The 20,313-nt window shown below is 47.6% G+C and overlaps 1 protein-coding gene across 2 annotated transcripts in view; it reads left to right on the top strand.

The window, feature by feature from the left end:
* The window catches only part of MAP6 (microtubule associated protein 6), a 105,282-nt gene extending 87,203 nt beyond the window's left edge, over positions 1-18,079 (top strand). Inside the window, exons 3-4 of one of the 2 annotated variants that reach the window (XM_037840695.1) lie at positions 248-444; positions 17,009-18,079. In XM_037840695.1, the coding sequence (XP_037696623.1) occupies positions 248-444; positions 17,009-17,936 (1,125 nt within the window). In that variant the 3' untranslated portion in view covers positions 17,937-18,079. The remainder of the gene's footprint in view (positions 1-247; positions 445-17,008) is intronic. The other variant, XM_037840697.1, reaches the window with a different exon arrangement.
* Positions 18,080-20,313: the final 2,234 nt, after the last annotated feature.

Raw genomic sequence — 20,313 nt, 5'->3', positions numbered from 1 at the left:
GGTTGAGGGCTGGCAGGGCCAGGGAGCCAAGGTGGCCAGTGAGAGTTCAAAACCACTGACCAGGGAGTTCAGATGGGAGAAGCCAAGTTACCTAATGTCAATGAAAATACTCTGTACACTATGCCTCATCCATGTCAAATTTTATCATTACCATTATTCTTTACCTAACAATGTCTTCTTTCTAAATTCTCTCTCCTGCTCCCTCCCTTTTTGTGTTTCTGTATTTGTGGTCTGTCTCTTCGTGCAGGTGGAGAAACCTAGTGTTCCGAGTTCCAAACCAAAAAAGACCTCAGCAAGCCATAAGCCCCTGAGGAAGGCCAAAGACAAACAGGTGGTGTCGGGCCGAGGCACCAAGAAAAAGGGGGCGGAGGGCTCTGGTACCGTCAAGCCCGACGACAAGGAGCAAAGTAAAGAGATGAACAATAAACTGGCTGAGGCTAAAGAGTAAATTTCACTGCACTTACCTTTTATTCTTCTCTCTCTCTCTTTTTTTAAACCAACAAACAAAAAAAGGCCACAAAATTAATTAGAGGCTTCTCATCTGCCTTGGTCCTGAGTGTTCCAGGAGCTCTTTGGTTTGGTCTCTTTGAATGGAGGAATCTGTTGGGCATGTACATACCATGCCTTCTCTCCAAGTCTAGACCAGGAGGGCCTGTGCGGGGCCGTGCATCCAGGCCTCTGGGCCCCCGGAACACCAGGAAGCCCTGCTCACTGGCTGTGCCTTCCCGTGTCGTCAGGCCGCATGCTGCTGAGGATGGCAGGCAGGCCTTGGCACGCAGAGCCTTTCCAAGCTGGCCGCGAAGGAAATCTCCTGGTAGTGCTTGGAAATGTCCGTAGGGTGTCCTCCTCCCATTCTTCCCCCAGGTGTTTCAGAGATCAATTTGAAACTTTAGGTAAATGTGTCCTTCTTCCAAATTCAGAAAATTATCATATGCTACAGAAGCTGAACTTGGGCTTCAGCAATTGATGAAGTTAATGGACATAGTTTTAAATTTTTTTAAATTAAAAAAAAAAAACTTGGCCTCAATGTCAATAAGTGGAGTGAGTTATATCTGTTAAGTTTAAGTGATTTTTTCATAGAATCTTCTGTTAGAAATGTGTGACTATTGTGTTTCCTGTCAGTGGGCTTTAAATTAAATATCAGCTCATAGATATGCCCTGATAACTAAAACTAGGCAAGGGGTGGTAAAAAGGTTAGGTGTTTTAGGTGCATTCTAGGCATTATAAGATCACAAAAAAAGAAGAAATTGTTTTCCTCTGTTACCCTCAGTAGACTCCCTACCCAGTGCTGTCAGTTTTGCAGAGCAACTGGTTAAAAGTGACTGAGGAATGAAGTTCAAGGTGTAGAAACAGTGTATTTATAATGTGACTTTCTTGCTTCTGAGAAACACAAGTGGAAAGTAGACACAGTAGCAAGTGTGGCAATTTTTACTCTTCCCTTTCTGAACTCTTGCTCTTTTCCTCAGAGATGACAAAGGATGCCTGAACTTCAGGGCATGGGGAAATTTCTGTGATTTAGATAAAGACTAGGAGAGTTTTCTCCTACGTGATTAGCAAGCATTTTTAACCTCATTGATGAATAAATGCAGCTCTCAATGTACTGTGTGTCGTACGTCTGTGTGGCCAAAACCCCCAGTGGTGGCCAGTGCCACTTTAGCCATGCTAGGGTTGTGTTGTAGGAATTAGAGAATTGTTGTGAAAAGACCCCCAATGCACACGAGGGACCCCAAATGTCTACCAGAAAAAATTATATTTGCAAATGTCAAGCATTGTGATGTGTGCATTGCTCAGTATGCTTTATTTCTTGTGTCCTTAAATTCCTTACTGTTCCCAGCACTCTGAAATTGCTGAACTCTGTTGTAAGACATCAAATTTCTGCTGGGGCTTCCCTTTCTTTTGTGGTAAAGTGATGAAGGGTGAAGGTCTCACAGTTCCTTACCTCAAAGTCCTTTAGGTCCTTCCTATTTGGAGGAAGCCAAGATTCCACAAACTACTATTGTGATCATTCAGTCAGCAAAGTCTCCATTTACACCATTCTGTGTATCACGTTGAAGCTGACTAAGAAGTCTTTTGCAGATTAATGCAGTTGTGCCATGTGGGCCGTACTTCCTAAGAGAACAGGAACACTAGAATGGCAGTGCTCTGTCAACCCTGCGGCCATCTTCCTTTCTATCTCAGGACATGGAGCTGTGAGGAGGGAGAAGTATTGAAGGTGGAAAATGTTAGTGAGTGTCAGTGTTTTTGAATCACAAATTTTGAACATAGGTGTGGAAATGACTAGAGTAGATCTCAGTACTGATTCCAGCTCTTTGCTAGCTAATCTTAACACTAACCAGAGATCTCTTCCGACATGGTCTTAACTTTATCCAGAGAATCTGTGAATTTATTTTCATTCTCTCAAGGTTTGGCATTTGTCAGACACGTTGATGTTAGTCACAATTTGGATTTCTCCATAGCATTATCAGGTATTTTTTGGCAGATGAAAGATCAAGTGAATCCAAGTTTACAGTGCACAGGGGAATATCCATTCAACAGACGCTTACTGAATGCTTGTGCCAGGCACTGTGCTCGGCATGGTGGGTAATACAAGTCGGTCTGTCTCCACAGCAGCCCAGCCAGAAGGAGGCAGACGGCTTCATCCCTATGACTGATTCAAGTTGGTGTTGCCCACATTGTAGATCTTGCTGCAAGGACCTCACAGGCTTTTCTACCCACCTTGCAGACAGACTAAGTTTTAGCTCTAGAACTAAGTTCCAGATCCTGCCCCCACCTGAGGCTTTAGATGGCCTGTACAATATCATTTTCAACCCTTGAGTATCCCAATCTTCTTAATAAAAACACCCCCCTAGCTCCCACACCCAAGAAAGCCCTGCTTTTAATTCATTTGACTCTTGAAGTGTCACTTCACTGGCAAGAAACTTCCCTTTGATTTCTACTGTTTACAAATAAACACTGATTGAAACTCACTTTGGTTTCAAAAGCAGTGTTTTGGTTTTGCCTTTCTGAAGGTGACCAAGCTTCCAACGCCTGTTCTGCACAAATTTTTATACATCTCCCTATGGTTTCCCTGTGCTCCCCTAGCAAGAGAGCAAGGACTGAAGCTTTTCTATTGTCTGCTTTGCCTGCCTGCAAAAATAATCCATAAAACCATGACTGGCTCCCTCAGAGCTTTCTGTTATCCGTCTCCTGCTCCCATTCAGTCCATATGCCTTTGCCTCTCTGAGGCAGACAGAAAGTGTCTAATTACAGTTTTGTGGCCTGGGTTTTGTTGCATACCACAGATTGTCTATGTAATGTGTAGAGCACACCTCTCTCAATGCTATCTCATTCCTGCTGTTAGAGAATGACAAAGATATTCATGTATAGCCAATTGATTGTGACGTGCTTGTGGTCTCTGCTTGCTCAGAAACAAACAAACAGTTTTTCCAATTATAAATAAATGCTAAAGACGAACACCACTTTCTTGATCTTATTTCCTTGGTGAGGCCCAGCTGAGTAGGTGAAGGAGCTAACCTTTGCCGTTTGAGCCACTCTCCACGAGATGAGCTGTGCCCTGCAGTTTTCCTGGGGTTCTCCATAATGCAGTTTGACTCTTTTAGATTGCCTCTCAGATACTAATTGCAAGCAGTCAGAGCTAAGTGTTGGGAAAGGCGAAGATGGACCGGGAGACCCACTGGCCAACAAGGTAGTGTAACGTTTTCATCCCATGTTGCTGGGGACGAGTGACCACCTGTGTCCAGCACCCCTTTGCCATGCTGGGAGGCCGGGCTCTGACTCTCTACCTCCTTCCTGTTGACCAATGGCACCGTTGGTTCTGGCTTTTTCTCTTCCCAAGGGGTGGCAGAGATGCCTTTACTTACTCACTTAATCTATATTCATTTTGGATGTTCCACCCTCTGGGGGCTGGCTCACTGTGAGGGTCATGGGGGCAACAAGCATGTACGCCTAACGGGGGTGCTGATACAACCATAAGAGAGCCCCCAAATAAGGTAACAACAGATTGGTGGCTGGGAGCTCAGATGAAGGATGGTGTTTTCTTCCCACTGAGGGCGGGGACGCGCAGAAGGCTTCCTGGTAGAGGAGGCCTTGGAGAATGACTGGGATCTGGATATGCAGGGCATGCAGAGACAGGCCTATGGGCCAGAGAGCAGATGCAAGGATGGGAAAGTGTGGGGGTCTGAGTTGGAACCTTAGAGCCAGGGCCAATTTTACCTACTTTGATACCCTTCTGCTAAAGTGGACAGCAAAAGGTGCTATACTGAACACGATCCCTCCATCATTTATCCAGCACCTGTTGATTGCGTACCTGTTATGTACCTGGCACCATGCCGCACTCTAGGGAAACCACGATGACTGAGACCCAGCCTCTGATCTTAGGGAGACAGAAAGAATGAGTCAGTTCTAGCTGGTTCTGTGGATCAGGGAGGACTTCAGTGGATGGGTAGGTGTTAACCTGGTGAACAGGGCCAGGGGTGGTCAAGGAGCCACGTGAGCAGAGCTGTGGAGGGTTCAAACACCAGGGTAGTTCACTGGGGGATGGTCAGGGCAAAAGCTGGGCAGTGGCAAAGCTTGGTCGTGGAAAGGCCTGTGCCATGTGAGTGGGCAGTTGCTAACGGGGATCTCCATTCCATACACCCAGATTGCACCCCACTCCCTGGCATGCTCCCCGTCGTCATGCTTCTCCCCTCACCCACACATGGGGCAACCATCACAGGGCCTCCTAGCTCCAGGCAAGGAGCTCTAGGGTGGGACTTTTACTGCTGGTCCCAGGTTCCTGGGTTTGGGGCGGGGAGGGGCAGTGGTAGGAATCTATCAAGGGTCACATTAATGAAAAACCACTAGAGGTTTAATTTCCAGATGAAAAGAAAACATTCCATCCACCTGCCTGCTTTTGTATGAGGCAGGAAACACAAAATACTGTTCAGCAAATAAAATGAATACATAAAAGTACATGATTCAGCTGTCTTTTGATCAGTTAAAAGAGAGAGACAAAACAGGAATTGAAATGGTGAAAACAAAGAGAGGAGAGAAACAGACAGGTAGAAATAGAGGCACAGAAAGAAAAAGACACCCAGAAAATCACACCTATGAAAACACTGAGAATGGCCTAAGACTGACAGTGAGATACGCTGGAAATCAGAGAGAGGGCAGGACCGTGGGGAGGCCTGTCGGCTTTGTATTCGCTGCCCACATGATCAGGCTCATTCAAAGCCCCACATGCCTGAGGTTTCCTCCAAGCATCCCTGATGCTGGCGCCAGGGGCCCAGGAGGCAAATAGATAACCTGTCGCTGATGTTGCGTCCCTAAAACAGCAAACAAAGTTAAAACCAGCCCTCTAGTTTTAAAACAGGTCATTGCTGCTAAATTAGTTATAAATGTATTTTAATTCTGCCTTCCAGTTTGTGTGTTCTTAGTGAAATTCTTGTCTCGTTTTTTTCACAAGGGTTTAAGAATGTTTAACCTGCCTCTCACAGATTTGGGAAGTGTCAAGTCCCATCTCACAAAGGCTATAGCATTTGACATGCCCTTAGAATGTTATTGTGGTTTCAAGGTCCCTTTAATGCTAAGATCCATTGAAGCAGGTTAGATTTTCAGAACCACAGCTGTAAAAAGCTGCTTTGGGGATGTACCCTGTGGACGCTCCACGGTTAGGACCAGGCCCCACCCCTATCCCCACTTAGGGTCAGAAGAGGCGGCCAAGACCACCGAGACAGCCCAGGTCTGCTGACCCTACAGTCTGGGCTCTTTCTCCCCCTAGCCTGAAGGAGTCTGGGGCTGGCCTGAAATAAATCAGGTTTCAAACAAGCTGGACTGAAACTAATCCTGTACCCACAGTGCCACACTTTGGTTGGGCCATTGCAGGCCCTCCAACAAGCTTACCTTACCATCTTCTTTAAATATTGGGACCCAGATATAAACTAGGGGGAAACAGGAATTGGATCAGATCTTCACATGCAACTAGCTCCGACATCTTGGCTGAATTGACCAAACAGTTCAGCTAACCATCTAGTTTTCCTCCTTTGGGTACTAAATTAACTGAATGGGTGACTGAAATGCATGGTTATTGAATACAGAATGGGCTGACAGATTTTTCATTCATAAATGTGCTTTGTACTGGAGATACTGAGATAAAACTGGCATCCATTACCTGGGGTTATTGGTTCAGATCACCATTTTGTACATTTTATTTCAGACAGTGGAACCGAGCTTAAATTTCTGTCTCTTGACCTCATATAAGTGGCCCTCAATTGCTTGTTAATTTGGTATTTAAATAACTGTTTCCACTGAAACATCTTATCTGGGGCCAAGGAAGCTTCAGGTGCCAAGACAAATAAATTACTGCCACTGTTAGTGGTTTAAGCTGCCAGGGAGATCTTTAGAACGTGCGAATCTGACCATGTCATAACCTGCTTAAAACCATCCGTGGGCTGCTCGTGGCCTACAGAAGCTTGGCGTTCCCTCAGTGCACCATGCTGCTTCTCACCTCCATGCTTTCGCCCACGCCGTCCCACCTGCCCAGAATGTCCTTCTCCTGCTTCTCCACCTGGCTAACTCCTACTCATCCTTCGAGACTCTGCTCAGGGGACAGCTCCAGGAAGCCTTTCCCGCACATCCAAGGCTGGGTAAGATGCTCCCTGTGTGTGTCTTCATCATGGAACTTATCACCTGTATTGTGTCATCTGCTCATGTATGTCCCCCCGCTAGACTGTGCTCCCCAGGGACAAGGGCCGGGTCCTTCTGTTCATCTTTATAGGCCTAGCTCCTGGCCCATTGCCTACCACAGAAAATGTCTCCTAGTGTTTGTTGAATGAATAAATGATTGATTGAATGAAGGATGATATTCGCCAGGTCCACCTAGCGTGTTCCCATAGATGCTGCCTCCACAAGCCTTTATTCTGCAGTTTTGAGAGAGGTCATGGCAACAGCAGAGCCCAGAGAAGTCACGAGCGAGCCTCTGTTTGGGTCAGCATACCGCTGTACTTTTTCTAAGCAGTCCTGACTTCATAAAACCATGGACTCTTAGGTAGAGGGTAATTTTAGAGGTTGGCTAATCCCACGCCCTGACCAGTGCAGAACTCCCTAACTCCAGGGTGGCAGAGAAGTGTCATAGGAAGAAAGGCTCAGAATTAGAGCCGATAGGCCTGGGTTCCAAATCCAAGCCCTACTGTTTACTAGCTGTGTGACCTTGGCTGAGTCTCTTAATTTCATTGAGCCTCAAAGAGAAAATAATAGTACAGTGTCAATCATTATCCAAATCTGTTTGGCCCCTAAATTCAGGAAGCAAGAGTATGGCCAGCAAGGGATGCACAGTTATCCAAACCTGTTAGGTTCCAGAGTTTGCAATAGCAGGTGGTAAGAGTTCCCAAAACAAGGGAACCTGTTTTCTGATTCATAGAACTGTTGTGAGGGCCCAATAAGGATGCATGTGAAAGCCCTCCGCAAACTGTCGTTTTCATGAGTCCTCATTATGGAAGCCCTTGCCAATAGTTCATTTCGTGGTTAGTTTCACTGACAACCACTTTCCAGTTACTCACCATCCTTGGTCCCAAACAGTGTGGCCAAATCTAGCTACATGGGGGTGAATCGACTCCCTCTGCCACAATGCCTGGGATACAGCCCCTCTAGTGCTGGTTCTTGCCGCCCACTTCCCCTCCCCCAGCCCTGCACCTGGTCCCTCCTCTCTGACAACACCCTATAAATCACCTGCTGCAGATTCCATTTCTGCAATTATATGTTCATTTTAAGTGATCCCCTCTGGACACATAAAACCAATTTTGATTAATTGCTCAAAATCCCATCCTTTGCTTTAGATGTTGGGGAGGAGACAAAAATTGATTTGCAAGTTGCCGGGAGCACAGAGCCAGACAAGAACTGAGCCATTATTGTCAGATTGCCTTAGTCCAGCACTTTACATTTTCAAAAGGGTCATTATCAGGATTATCAGATTCCTGGCAGCCCATTAAGACAACCATCTGTGCCCTTGGCTTTACCTTCTTGGTATTAAAACAACCAAGGGTGCTGTCTAAAAATATTTATTATGCAGCTGGGAATTTATTTAATTCTTAGCAGGTCAAATCTAGAAAAGTTATTCAACAACAGGAAACAAACAAATAAAAGTCACAAGACAGAAAAGCAACTAGTCCAACCATTACCCTGTACTTGAAAAGAACATGTAATCTGGAGGGAACCTGAATGGTGGAGAAAGATCTCTACACTAGGAATCTAACCAGGTCTCTGGCTCCAATTCTGTACAACAGAGTTGGCAGAGCCTAGAGGAAGGGAAGAAACATTTATTTGGCCTTTACATATTTGATCCCTTTTAATTCTCACAGTAGGGCCATAGAGTCTAGGTACCACCCCCATTTTACAGATAAAGAAATCAAAACTGGGTGATAAGTAACAAAGTCACACAACTCGTAAGTGGTGAGTCAGGTGCAGGTGACTCTGAAACCCATTCTTTGTCCAGGACTTGAGACAGCCTTTAGGATCCCAACTGTAAAAAAGATGTGCATCCCCCTGAAACAGCAGTCTGTTCATTCGGTCCCTCCATTGTTCTGAATCCTTCAATGACTCTAAATACTCTCATCTATGGAAAATGAGCCACAGAAAGTCACAGATCCTGAGTTTGATCAGGACAGTTCCCCACCCCCCACTCAGAATTAAGCCTTGTGGTGGCAGCATTTTTCCAAGCTGTGGTCCTAGTTGCTTTTCCTGTGGTGATGACAGTGTCGTCAGGTGGACTCTGTGTGACCCTGGGCTGGCTGGCTGAGTTGGCAGCTGCACGGGTAGGGATTGCGGGGTGGGGTGGACTGGCACTCTTAGGCCAGGATGTGCTGCTTTCGAGGACTGTCTTCTTTGCCAGGGTCAGCCGAATGCCAGGAGGTAAACCTGTGGGTCCACAGCTCATGCCACAGGAAGAGCCGAGGTGCAGGGGGTGGCCGGGCTGGTTGGGGCAGGGAGGCTGGCCCCCAGAGGGCAACTCTGCCAGTTGGGAGCTCTGAGCTGTTGATCTGCAGAGGTCATCAGCACCAGCCTCCTGTACCAGGCAGAACCAAGCAAGGTCATTAAGGCAGACCCAGTTCAGACACTGGCAGACAAGTCTGGAATCTCTGCATTTGAAGCCATATTCTATTGTACTGTAGAGTGGAAATACCTTGAGGGGTACTGTAGAGTGGAAAGAGTGCAAACTAACAGTCTGTCATCCTCTGTTAAGGTCCTGACTCACTGTGTGACCTTGGCAATTTACTCTTCTTTTCTAAGTTCCCATGTTTGGTAAATGGGGTCTTTTAATGACAAGGTTGCTGTGAGAATCATATGCCACATTGTCCAGTCCTCTTGGAAAACCATGCAGAGGCATCATAGTTTAGGAGGCAAAAAGGGTGCTAAGGTAGCTCAAAATACTGAAACATTTGTATGTCATGTAAGTGTGGTTGTTAGAATTTGACCTTATGTGGGTTATAAAATCATCATTCAGGGTGTAGGCTACCTACTATGTGCTGGCCCGCTGCTATAGCTCTCTGGTTCTCCACTATATTCAAGAACATGGCACATAGTAGGCATTTTTGAAATGTTTGTGGACACAAGAAGGGAAACAAGAGAGGGGAGGAGAGAAAAAGAGAGGGAAGGAGAGAGGCAGGGAGGCAGGGAAAGAGGGAGGGAGGAAAGACAGATGAAGCAGACGTGGCCCGTGCCCTCACAGGGCCCCAGTCTGGTGAGGTGGCTACAGTACAATTAGCAATTGATCTGAGGGGACTGCTGGGGCGCTGTGGGAAAAAAGACTTCTCCTTGGAGGTAGAGGATCAGAGGCAGCTTCACTGAGGAAGCGACTTTGAAACTGAATCTTTAATCTTTGATGGGAGGTTTACTAGGCAGATGGGGAAGGGTGGGGGTTCTGGCAGCCAGCAGGTGTCTGAGAGAAAGCTAAAGGAGCCGAGGACTGCACTAATGGGGGACAGACTCTCGTGCAGAGGCAGGGTGGTCCTCCTTACAGCCCCTGCCTGTAATATTGCCTTCAGTTCTGGGGGGTCCTACTTTCCAAAGGATGGGGGCCAACCAAAATGCACTGTGAGGAAAGCAATCAGGATGGTGAGGGCTCTGGAAACCGAGTGTCTGAGCTGTTGTGGGGAGTGTCTTGCCCAGAGAAGCCAAGATTAGGGACACAATTGTCCCTAATATCTGAAAGGCCATCCCAGGGCAGACAGCATGGTGTTACCTGAAATGGTGGCCCCAGAGCACAAACCAGGATCAGTGCAGGGAGGCGAGGGAAGTGGGGCTGACTGAAATACAGGTTTCTGCTCAGGGTCTAAATGCTGGACCACCAAGGAGTGGGCTGCCTCGCCCCGGCACGTGCTGACCTCCCAACTGCTACATGTGAGCAGTAGCTGGTGGCCAGCGGGCCGGGATATTGCAGCACAGGTTCTGGAGACCTGATGACCCATCAAGCTGTCCTCCCAGCCCCATGGGTCTTTGATTTGGCTCTACAGAGCTATGCTTTCATGGAACAGAGAAGGAGGGCTTCTCTAGCACAGAGCCTCCTTTGCCCCTAAAGGGGACTTTGCACCTCTCTGGTTTGAGGAGACACCAGCTGATCAGGGCCTGCAGAGGCCAGGGCTGTTGCTGGTGGTGCCTTTACCTGCTAGCGTTCAGGGTGTGTGTTTACAGGTCTGCCTCCTGCTCCCCACTGAGAGCTCCTCAAGTCAGGAGCCAGGTCTCCTTCCTCCCTGTGCCCCCAGCAGAGAGCCTAACGCAGAGCAGGGGCTCAGGTGATCTTGTCCAATGGATGAATAAAAGAGAAAAAAAGTAAAGAGAAAAAGCCTTGCACCAGACATCCATAATTCCTACAAATATCAGTCAGGTACTATTATGTGGTAGAAACTGTGCTAGATACTCACGAAGCAAAGATGAACAAAGCACAGCCCCACAGTCCAGCAGGAAAGACAGATAATCACCAAACAACATGATAATTACTAAAATAGAGGTTACCATGGAGTAAGGCAGGAGAGAGGCAGGAGTGAGGGTTCTTGTTTTGAGAACACCTTGTCTCCTGCGGATTCTTCATAAAAATAATGAGCCTTCTGAAGATAGTTTCCTTGACAATCCCACTTGGGCGGCCGCATTTCCAATCACGGTAATGAGGAGCTTAATCTGGGTCTGGGAGATGTGGGCACACGTACCGGGCCCATGGAGGCAGGCAGGAGAGGAACAAAACATTTAAAAGCCCTGTCCTTGTCCCCAACCCCCCACCTGGACCCTGCTCAGCACCCTCTGCCCATCTTTGCCTGGAGTGACTTTGTTCCATCCCTTCCCCTCCAACAACCAAGTTGTTGAGAGGCCTCTGTTCCAGTCCTGCACCAGCTATCCATTAGCTGTGTGATTGAGGGAGAGTTGCTAGGCCACTCTGGGCCTGGTTTGCCACCTGAACTAACATTTACTAAACATCACCTGTATTCCAGGGGGCATGCCATGTGTGTTCACATAAATGAATCCTCTGTAGAATGTAGGTGCTGTAATCCCCATTTCACAGATAAGGAAACTGAGATGATACCCCATGGCTAGGAAATAGTTGGGTCAGCAGTTGAACCCAGATCTTCTGGTCTCAAGCCCCGTCAATGCACTTTCTCCACCAGCAGGCTGCTCTTTACATTAAATTACATGAAACAGTATATGTTCAAATGCCCAGCCCAGAGCCCGGCACATAGTTACTGTTCAATAAATGAGTTTCTTCCTCAGGGTTTTTCCAAGCTATGGAAGGCAGGGAATTCAAGAACAGTTTCCACAGGTTTCCTGACTGATCCTACCCCCAGAGCACTGCCCCAGTTCTGGGATTGCCTTGATGGTGCATCTCAAGACAACATGGGGAGGGATTGTGGGATTTGGATTGGGATTGTGTACAAGGGCAGGAACCAGTGGTAGGGAATGAAGCTGTTTCTCTACATAATTGAGGGTAGGCTTTAATCATCGTGCTTCCAGACTCTGACGAAGCATGGATCTAACATCAGTGTGTATGTACCCAGGAGGCATTGTCTGTCTCCATGGAAACAGAAGAAGGGCAGAAAATGAAGTGTCTAATACTTAGGATGTCTTATGTAACTTGGAACATTAAATTTTGCAAATAATACAGAGCCTGGCATGGAAAAGGCTCTCATTCATTCATTCACCAACAAATATTTATTCAGGGCCTTCCCTGTGTCGGGTACTGTTTTAGGTACTGGGGATACAATGATGTGTAAAACTGACATGGTCCCTGACCTCTGAACATGTCAGTCTAGTGGGGAAAACATTAATCCAAAAGAATGCAAATAATTAGCTGTAATAAGATCTAGAAAAGGAAGGGCCAGAGCCCGTATCAGGGGAGCTGGCCTGGTCTGGGGGTTCAAGGAAAGCTTTTCTAGGGAAGTGCTCTAGTGAGCTGAGAGCTGGGGGATGAGTAGGCTTTAACCAGGTGATGAGGGAGCAAGAGAATGTTCCAGGAGGAGAAAAGAGATTGTACAAAAGCCATGAAGTGGGAAGGGGCAGGGTATGCTGAAGAAACAGAATGAAATCCTGGGTCAGGGTATGGGGGAGGCTGGGGCACACGGGGTTGGGGAAGGCAGTAGGAGCAGGCTGGTTAGCAGGTGGGCCTTGTAACAGTTTGTTCTTCACTCCGTGCAAGGAGAGACCACTGAAGCATTTTAAGTAGGGAGAGGACGTGATCTGGTTTGCCTTGGGGAAAGATCATTCTGATAGAATGGATTAGAAAGGAGCAAGAATAGAAGGGGCAGGGGATACCTGCTAGGAGGCTATTACAGTGGTCCAGAGAGATGGTGGCATGGAGCAGGGATGGGGGGAAGAAGTGGAAAAGTTCAGGAGATAAATGTTAGGAGCTAGAATAGATGGAACTTGATGGATTGGGTGAGAATTTTGTCACTGGGTTTCTGGTTGGTGCAATGGGATAGATGATGAACCAGGTTTCAACAACAATAATTCATAAATCTTTCCGTTGTCCTTCTTTGTCCCTGGTACTGTGGCTTCAGTTGAGGAGGATTTAGGCTTCAGATGAGGAAGACAGTCCCTGCCTAGCTCACAGCGTGTGGGGGGAAACTGACTTCTGATTGGGATATCTATGAGTGTAGAGAGAGACTATAAAATGTGCTGAAAGGGAGATACAGACAAACCCATTTGAAGAGACACATACAGGAGACTTAGTGAGGAGGTGGGATCTGAGCTGAGCCTTCAAGAACGGGCAGGACTTCAGTAGAGAAAAGTGGGTGAAAGATGGCAATCCCAGAAGCAGAAACAAAGACACAGCATTAGGAATATGTCAGATAGAAGGGAATGGCCAGCAGCCAGAACGAGAAGGGGGAGGCCGCAATGGCTGGCCGCCACCTTCCCTGCCTGCCGCAATGCCTACCATGAGATGAGGTAGCGAGTGTGTGAGCATTTTGTAAACTGTTATTACAGTGATTATAGTAATGGACTGATTTATGTACCATACACAAGTCCTCTGCAGATATCATGACTATGATTTCATACCTCTGCCTAACAGGGTTCGCTCATCCTCTGTTGTAGTCATAATCCCTGGCATTTGTACTGTTATCCCTGTTGTACAGGCAAGGAAACTGAGGTATGTTGTGGTTGAGTAGCCCAAGAGTGCACAGGCAGTAAGCAGCACAGAAGCCGTGATAAACCCAGTCATTTAGGTTTCTCAGAGGCACCCAGAGCTGGGAGGGAGACAGGGCCTGTGTCATGTGCTGTTTTGTGAAGAGCTGCAGCTGGCCCAGGGCACCAGATTCAGCTGTACAGGTTGGGTCATTCCCAAGCACAGCTGGCCTTCTGGCTGAGCGGGGCTGAGCCCTGCTAGACTCTGCTCCTCCAGCCGCCTCACAGCCAGGGGCGCTGTGGTGCTGCTGTGGCCTCCCGCCATCCTTACCTGGCCGCAGGGGCACACAGAGAGGGAAATGGGCAGGGGACTGCTGAACCAAGTGATCAGTTAAGTGTCAGTGAGAGTTTTCTGGTGCCTTTGAGGGCATTTTTGTGCATAGAGAAACCTACCGAGACTACCTTGGTTTTAAAAATGAATGTTTAATTTATAGCACTAGCAAATTAAAAAATCTAGTGATATTTAACAAGCCTCCTTTAAAGGGGATTTTATAATTTAAATTATAATTTAAATTCAGAATTTAATTGATAATATATAATTTAATTATATATTACAAATTATAAATATGTAATTAAACTTTATAATATAAATCATTTTCTAAATTAATTTTCTAATTTAAATTATAAATAAGTTTAAATAAATTAAGCTTAAAAATATGGTGGTTACTGGGTTGTCATAAAAGTTCCAACATTGCTTACAAAATTTGTAAAACTGTCTTGTGTCTTTCCACTTAACATCACAAATGTAAATTAATTATTCTATTATACATTTTATACTGGAATCACAAAGCTAATCTGTTAGATATTCTAATATGCCAAATTATCTAAAATATTACAAATACTATCAGACTAAATCGACAGATTTTTTCTAAACTTAATACCAAAAAAGGTAGTATTTTGGTTTGATTTAATTCACATTTTGCATCTTAATTCTAAACCTTCCTATGATTAAAGACACTTTCCCACTGAGGAAACAAGTTTACCAACCAAAGTCATATGGGGTTCCATGCCCAAACAAAGTTGGGGTTTCCCCGTGGCTGGCTGAGAGTGCTCATCAAACAGAAACTTGGAGCATGCCATGGGGCCAAGGCTGCAAACATCTGAGGAAATGTTGCGACCCAGGCTGCAGAAGCCCTTTGTAATCACCTTGTCATCAGGGGACTCTAAGTCCACGTCCTGTCCTGCCACCAGGGTAGGTTTTGCAACCCAAGCCCTCTGATACCCAGTTAAGCCCTCATCAGCTTCTTTTGACCCCTCTTACACCTTCTTCGCCCCTTCAGGGTGATCCCACCCAGGTTGCTTCACTACCTGTCAGGAGTCATCTAACTGATTTCCTGCTTGACTTTATTCTGAATTATGTTTTTATTTTCCCTCGTGGGCCAACCACCACCAATTGGAGGTATTTTAGTGCCATCCTTGGATTTTGCATGCTTCTCAGGGGCTGCCTGGCTCTCTCCTCAAGCACCAAGGTCACAATGATGGAAGCCAGCCACATCCGTCCCACCAGAGTGCTGTGCTCTGCAGCATGCTGAGCCAGCGGGGCTGCCCTGGCCCCTCTCCCCTCCACTGTAGTTCAGTGACTCAAGAGTGACTGGACAGGTAGGCTGCCTGTGCCACCGTGTACTCTGCTGAGAGATCAGTCCTCTAGTAGCCCAAGATGATAAATACAGTAAAAATCTTTCTAGATCTGGATGACACATGAGAACAAAATTAGCCCAAATATGTGTAATTTTACTTTTACATGAATAGAAAAATAATCATAATACTACCTAATAATACCAGGGTGCAAGGTGCTGTACATATATGATAGCTAAACATCATAAATTTTTGAGTAAATATTATACCCAATCAATTGACTACAAACTTGGGCCCAGAGAGATTAATCCATAATGAACTAAGAAAGTGTTACTATGTAGAGGTTTTATTGGGCCAGCTTTAAGAAATGGGTAAGACATAGTCCTAAAAGCCAATAGGAACTGTTTAAATGCAGAAGTCATTTTAAAGACTTGGTTGGCCACAAAGTGTCAAAGAGTAATAACAAGAGCAGCCCCATTCTGAGAATCAGCTGTGTAACAGACGCTGGAGATGGAAAGACCCAGACTCCAGTCCAGGCAGGTCCCCTCACTTTCCACATCACTTGCCCTGCCTGCCATCTCTTGGACCTCAGTTTCTTCATCTGACAAGTAGGAATAGTCTGATCCTCCCTGTGTGTTTCACAGGGTTGCTGTGTCGCTGACATGAGATATGCAAAGAAGTGATTTGGAAGCAGAATGCGCTGTAGGTGTGCAAAGGCTTGTGACCTGGCTGACCAGTGCCACTGTTGAATGGTGACTTTTAGCCTGGCCTGCAGGAAAGAAGCGGGCATTCTAAACTAGAAGGCTCCTGGCTGGCTGGGTCTGAGTGCGGCATTGTATGCCCTTGGGTGTCAGTGGTGTCACATGCTGTCCATGGTGTGGGTGGCAGGGGATGGGGCAGGTGTCCACAGCAAGGCACATGGAGCAACCCATGAGGATTCTATTGAGAGGCTTGGACCCTTGGCTGCAAGGAAATAAGCACCGGAGCCTTGGAGTGAGTGACAGCTTGGCCTAAGGAGAGTAGAGAGAGGGAAGCAGAGGACAAAACCAGAAGTGGGGATGGAGTGAGGGGATCAGGGCCTCTTCACTTCCTGAAAGGGGAGTCTCAGCCAGTGGCCTACCGAAGGTAGGCAATAAGGTGGTACATTGTCCATAGAGAATTTAGAAGCAATAATAAAACCAATTAAATGCCGGTCAGCATGTGCCAGCAGTTCAAAAATGTCAGCGATAAAATATTCCTCTCCTTGTGGGGGGTAGGGGTGGGAGGGGACATTCTCACTGCCTCCCTTTTGGTAGCCATGGACTCCTTGCCCCTCCCACAGTCAGGGGAAGGGAAGGAACCTTGGAAGGTGCTGAGAACAGGGAAAGCACACCCTGGCCCATGGGGTCAGCTGAGTAGATAGCTAAAGAAAGGGCTCCCAGGATGGGCTCGGCTATGCTGAAGGAAGAAGGAGGGGTCTGGGTGGAGTGGGGGCAGATGGGCTGAAGGGATGCCCATGGAGGATTATGAGTCCAGCTACAGTCATGCTGTCACCCCCAGGGCCCCGCCCTCTGTGCCACGTGCAGGTTATAATCAATTGGCAAGCACATTGAATGACTGATTCCCGAGCCTGCCCCTCACCCCACCCCACGTTCTGTACTAAGAACAAGGAAATCGGATTCTCCTCCCAGCTCTCTAGCAAGAGGTGCCCTGCCCGGACTCTACTAGGCCAAGACTTATCAGGCAATCTGTGCTCTGCCCTACCCCTGGCCTGGCCTCTGGCCTTTTGCAATGACCATCTCTCTTTCCTTTGCAGGAGCCCAGTCCAACCCACCGTTGATTCACCTAAGAATCAAGGTCCTGTAGCCTCAGAGCCAGAAAAGGATCAAGGTCCCATGGTCCCAGGGCCTCTGAAAGATCAAGGTCCTGTGCTCCCAGAGCCTCCACAGGATCAAGGCACCGCAATCCCGGGGCCTCCAGACGATCAAGGTCCCATGGTCCCGGAGCCTCCAAAGGACCAAGGTCCTGTGGTCAAGGGGCCTCTGAAGGATGTAAGTCCTGTGGTCCCAGCGCCAGCTAAGGATCAAGATTGTGTGGTCCTTGAGCCTTTAAAGAATGAAGGTCCTGTGAGCTCAGCACCAGTCAAGGACCAAGGTCCCATAGCTCCAGTGCCTCTCCAGAATCAAATTCCTATTATCCCAGCAAGAGTCGAGAATCAAGGTTCCACAGAAACAGAGCCTCCGAGGGATCAAGGTCCTGTGGTTCCTGAGCTTGTGAAGACTCAAGGACCCTTGTTCCCAGCACCTGCCAAGGATCAAGGCCCCATCGTCCTTGAGCATCTGAAGACTCAAAGTCCCATGGTGATAGCACCCGAAAAGAATCAAGTTCCTGTGGACTCTGAGGCTGTAAAGAATCAAGGTTTAGTGGACCCAGAGCATCTGAAGGATCATGATTCTGTGGTTGTGGCACCTGTCAAGGATCAAGGTCCCATGGTCCCAGAGCCTCCAAAGAATCAGGTTCCTATGGTTCCTGAACCTCTGAAGAATCGAGTTCCTACAATCCCATTGCCTCTGAAAGATCAAGAGCCTCTGGTGCCAGCACCAGCAAAAGATCAAGGTTCCGTGGTCACTGACCCTCTGAAGATTCAGGGTCCCCGGGGCCCACAGCTGCCCACTGTCTCATCTCCACCCCTGGTCATGATCCCAACTGTCCCCCATGTGGAGTATATTGAAAGCTCCCCTTGATGCTCACCCCTTGACATGCCAAGGAAGGAGCTGGCAGTGAAAGTGCTCCCCTACCAGGGGCAGTGAAGAAACATATTTAACCTGCATGAAACATGTATTATATAGTCTTGCTGTAATCCAATAAAAATAGTCACTCTGGCTCAGTCATGTCTCTGGTTCTGTTTGTGTATGTGTGTGTGCACATGCACACATGTGAGTGTTATGCACACTCAAAAATGGGCACATAGGGCTCTGCATTTGCCCATCTGGGACAGAGGAGACTGAAAAATGACTGGCTCCTATCAGTTGTCAGCACGAGATGGGAGTGAGCAGGAGGGGCTAGGAGACTGGACAGGACCCCATCATGAAGCAGTGGGGCTAAACAAAGCAGGGCCAGCTCCCACGAAAACCCAGCAAGGGGTGCCAAATCCCAGCAGGCTGAGCCCTGGGTGGGTCAGAGTTAAAGCCTGCAGAGGGAACAGGAGCAGGGACCCAATCGGCCCAAGGTAATTCTGGGTGACGGCTGTTTGCCCAAGCACTGAGTCTTTAAGTTCATCTAGAGGCCAAACTTCTTGCAAAAACTAGAAAACGTCTACTTCTGGGTAAAAGTCTCAGGACACTTATGTGGGTGGAACCTAACATCTGCTGATCCTCATGCAATATCCAGCACAGTTCTGACAGGTGCTTCAAAAAAAAAAAAAAAAAAAAAAAAAAGCCTGATGTCCCCCATTCATTCGTTCATGAAGCTGCCTTCTATATAACACCTACTTTGTGCAAGGTTAATTGACTCACTGTGGTAAAGAAGTACCAGTCTTAGGACACAATATAACTTGGTACCAGATGAGGCCCTAGGACATGTGAAGGGAAGGCCTGACTCAAAGAGGACAGTGAGGAGAGAACACCTAGCGGGGGCAACCAGGAAGGCTTCCCAGAGGAAGTGGCAGTAACTTCAGACAGGATGCTGGACAGCCTGGGCAGGGGAAGGAAGGGGGCAACATGGGTGTGGTTGGAGGGCCAGGGTAAGGCCCCCCTCTGGAAGTCCTTGAGTGAAAGGAACCTTGTTTGCAATGAGGGCTTGACCAAGCGGTGTGGCAGGTCTCTGGCAAAAACTGGGATTTCAGGGAGGGAAGAGACTAGAGCCAGGGAGTCAGCACTAAGGGCATGAGAGTGGAGCTGGCTGGCTTGGGGAGAACTGCAACCAGATGGTGGGGAAGAAGACTGAGAAGCTGCCAGCAGAGCTGAAGCTCAGCCTTGGGCCAAACTAGGATCCCACTGGGATCTGCCTAGAGCCCTCAGGGGTTAGGGGGAGAGAGGAGGGCTTCGCTTTTTGTCCCCACCCAAGCTGTCTTCCAGGGAACATTCCCAATCCTTTAAGAGCTAGGTCCCGATTGTGGATGCTAACTCCTTTTAAAAGTCTCTTTTAAAGGCTCCCTTTTAAAGGAGCTTAACCCCGTTCTTAAGGCAAAATCATCACAGAAAGCTGATGACTTCCAAATAGTCCACTTTTCTGAGCAAGTCTTCCCCATCCAAGTGGCTCCAAGCTTGCCTCTTTACCCCAACTAAAACAGCACCAGGGTTTTCTGCCCCCAGAAGCCACCTCTATACCCCACCACCACCACCACCACCACCATACACACATACACACACACACATTTTGAGGTTTCTTCCCAACCCAACACAGAAACAGCTTCTTGGAGCTTGCTGCTATCTGAGTTCTAAAAGATCAGGACCTATAGACAAGAAAAGGCCACACTGAGGCTAAAAATTATTACGTATAGCCACCTCCCTCCTCCTTTCAGTTCTCTCTTTGACCCACACACCTGGTCCTCTGACACACGTGTGCCCACAGGCCAGTCAGATGGTGGTGGCATCTCTGAGATGCAGAATGAGGTTGACTGCAGACATCGGAACATTCCGGGGGAGAGGCCAGGAAGAGTGAGCCAGCTGCAAACAAGGTCCGGGAGTCTACTGCCTTGTGTGTGGGGAGAAGGGGAAGGAGAACTGTCACCAAAACCTCACATGGGGGAGGTTGAGCTCCCTCAGGGACAATGCACAGAATGGAGAGAAGTGGGCCCAATTCAAAGCTCTGGAGATTTTTAAGAGGTAGGAAAAGAAGTGCACAAAGGAAGCAGAGAAGAGCCGGCCTAAAGCTGTAAGGAGGAAACCAGGGGCCTGTGATGCCAGGAGAGAGTGAGACACGGTATCAAAAGCTGAGAAAGATGATGCAGGTGAGAATTAAGGAGTGGCTGATGGACTTGGCAGCTTCCGCTCGGGAGCCCGGCAGATGGGCTCCAGCCCAATGCCAGTCACCTCGGTTTCCTGATTTGTAAAATGGTCCTGATGATTACAGGAGATCCTGGGGCAGGAAACCTCCGCTCACAGGGGGAGCTGCAAGGCT

This window comes from Choloepus didactylus, chromosome 6 (assembly GCF_015220235.1).
Source record: "Choloepus didactylus isolate mChoDid1 chromosome 6, mChoDid1.pri, whole genome shotgun sequence".
NCBI lineage: Eukaryota > Metazoa > Chordata > Mammalia > Pilosa > Megalonychidae > Choloepus > Choloepus didactylus.
Note: the sequence above shows the minus strand (reverse complement) of the source record. Positions and strands in the feature narration are given on the sequence as shown.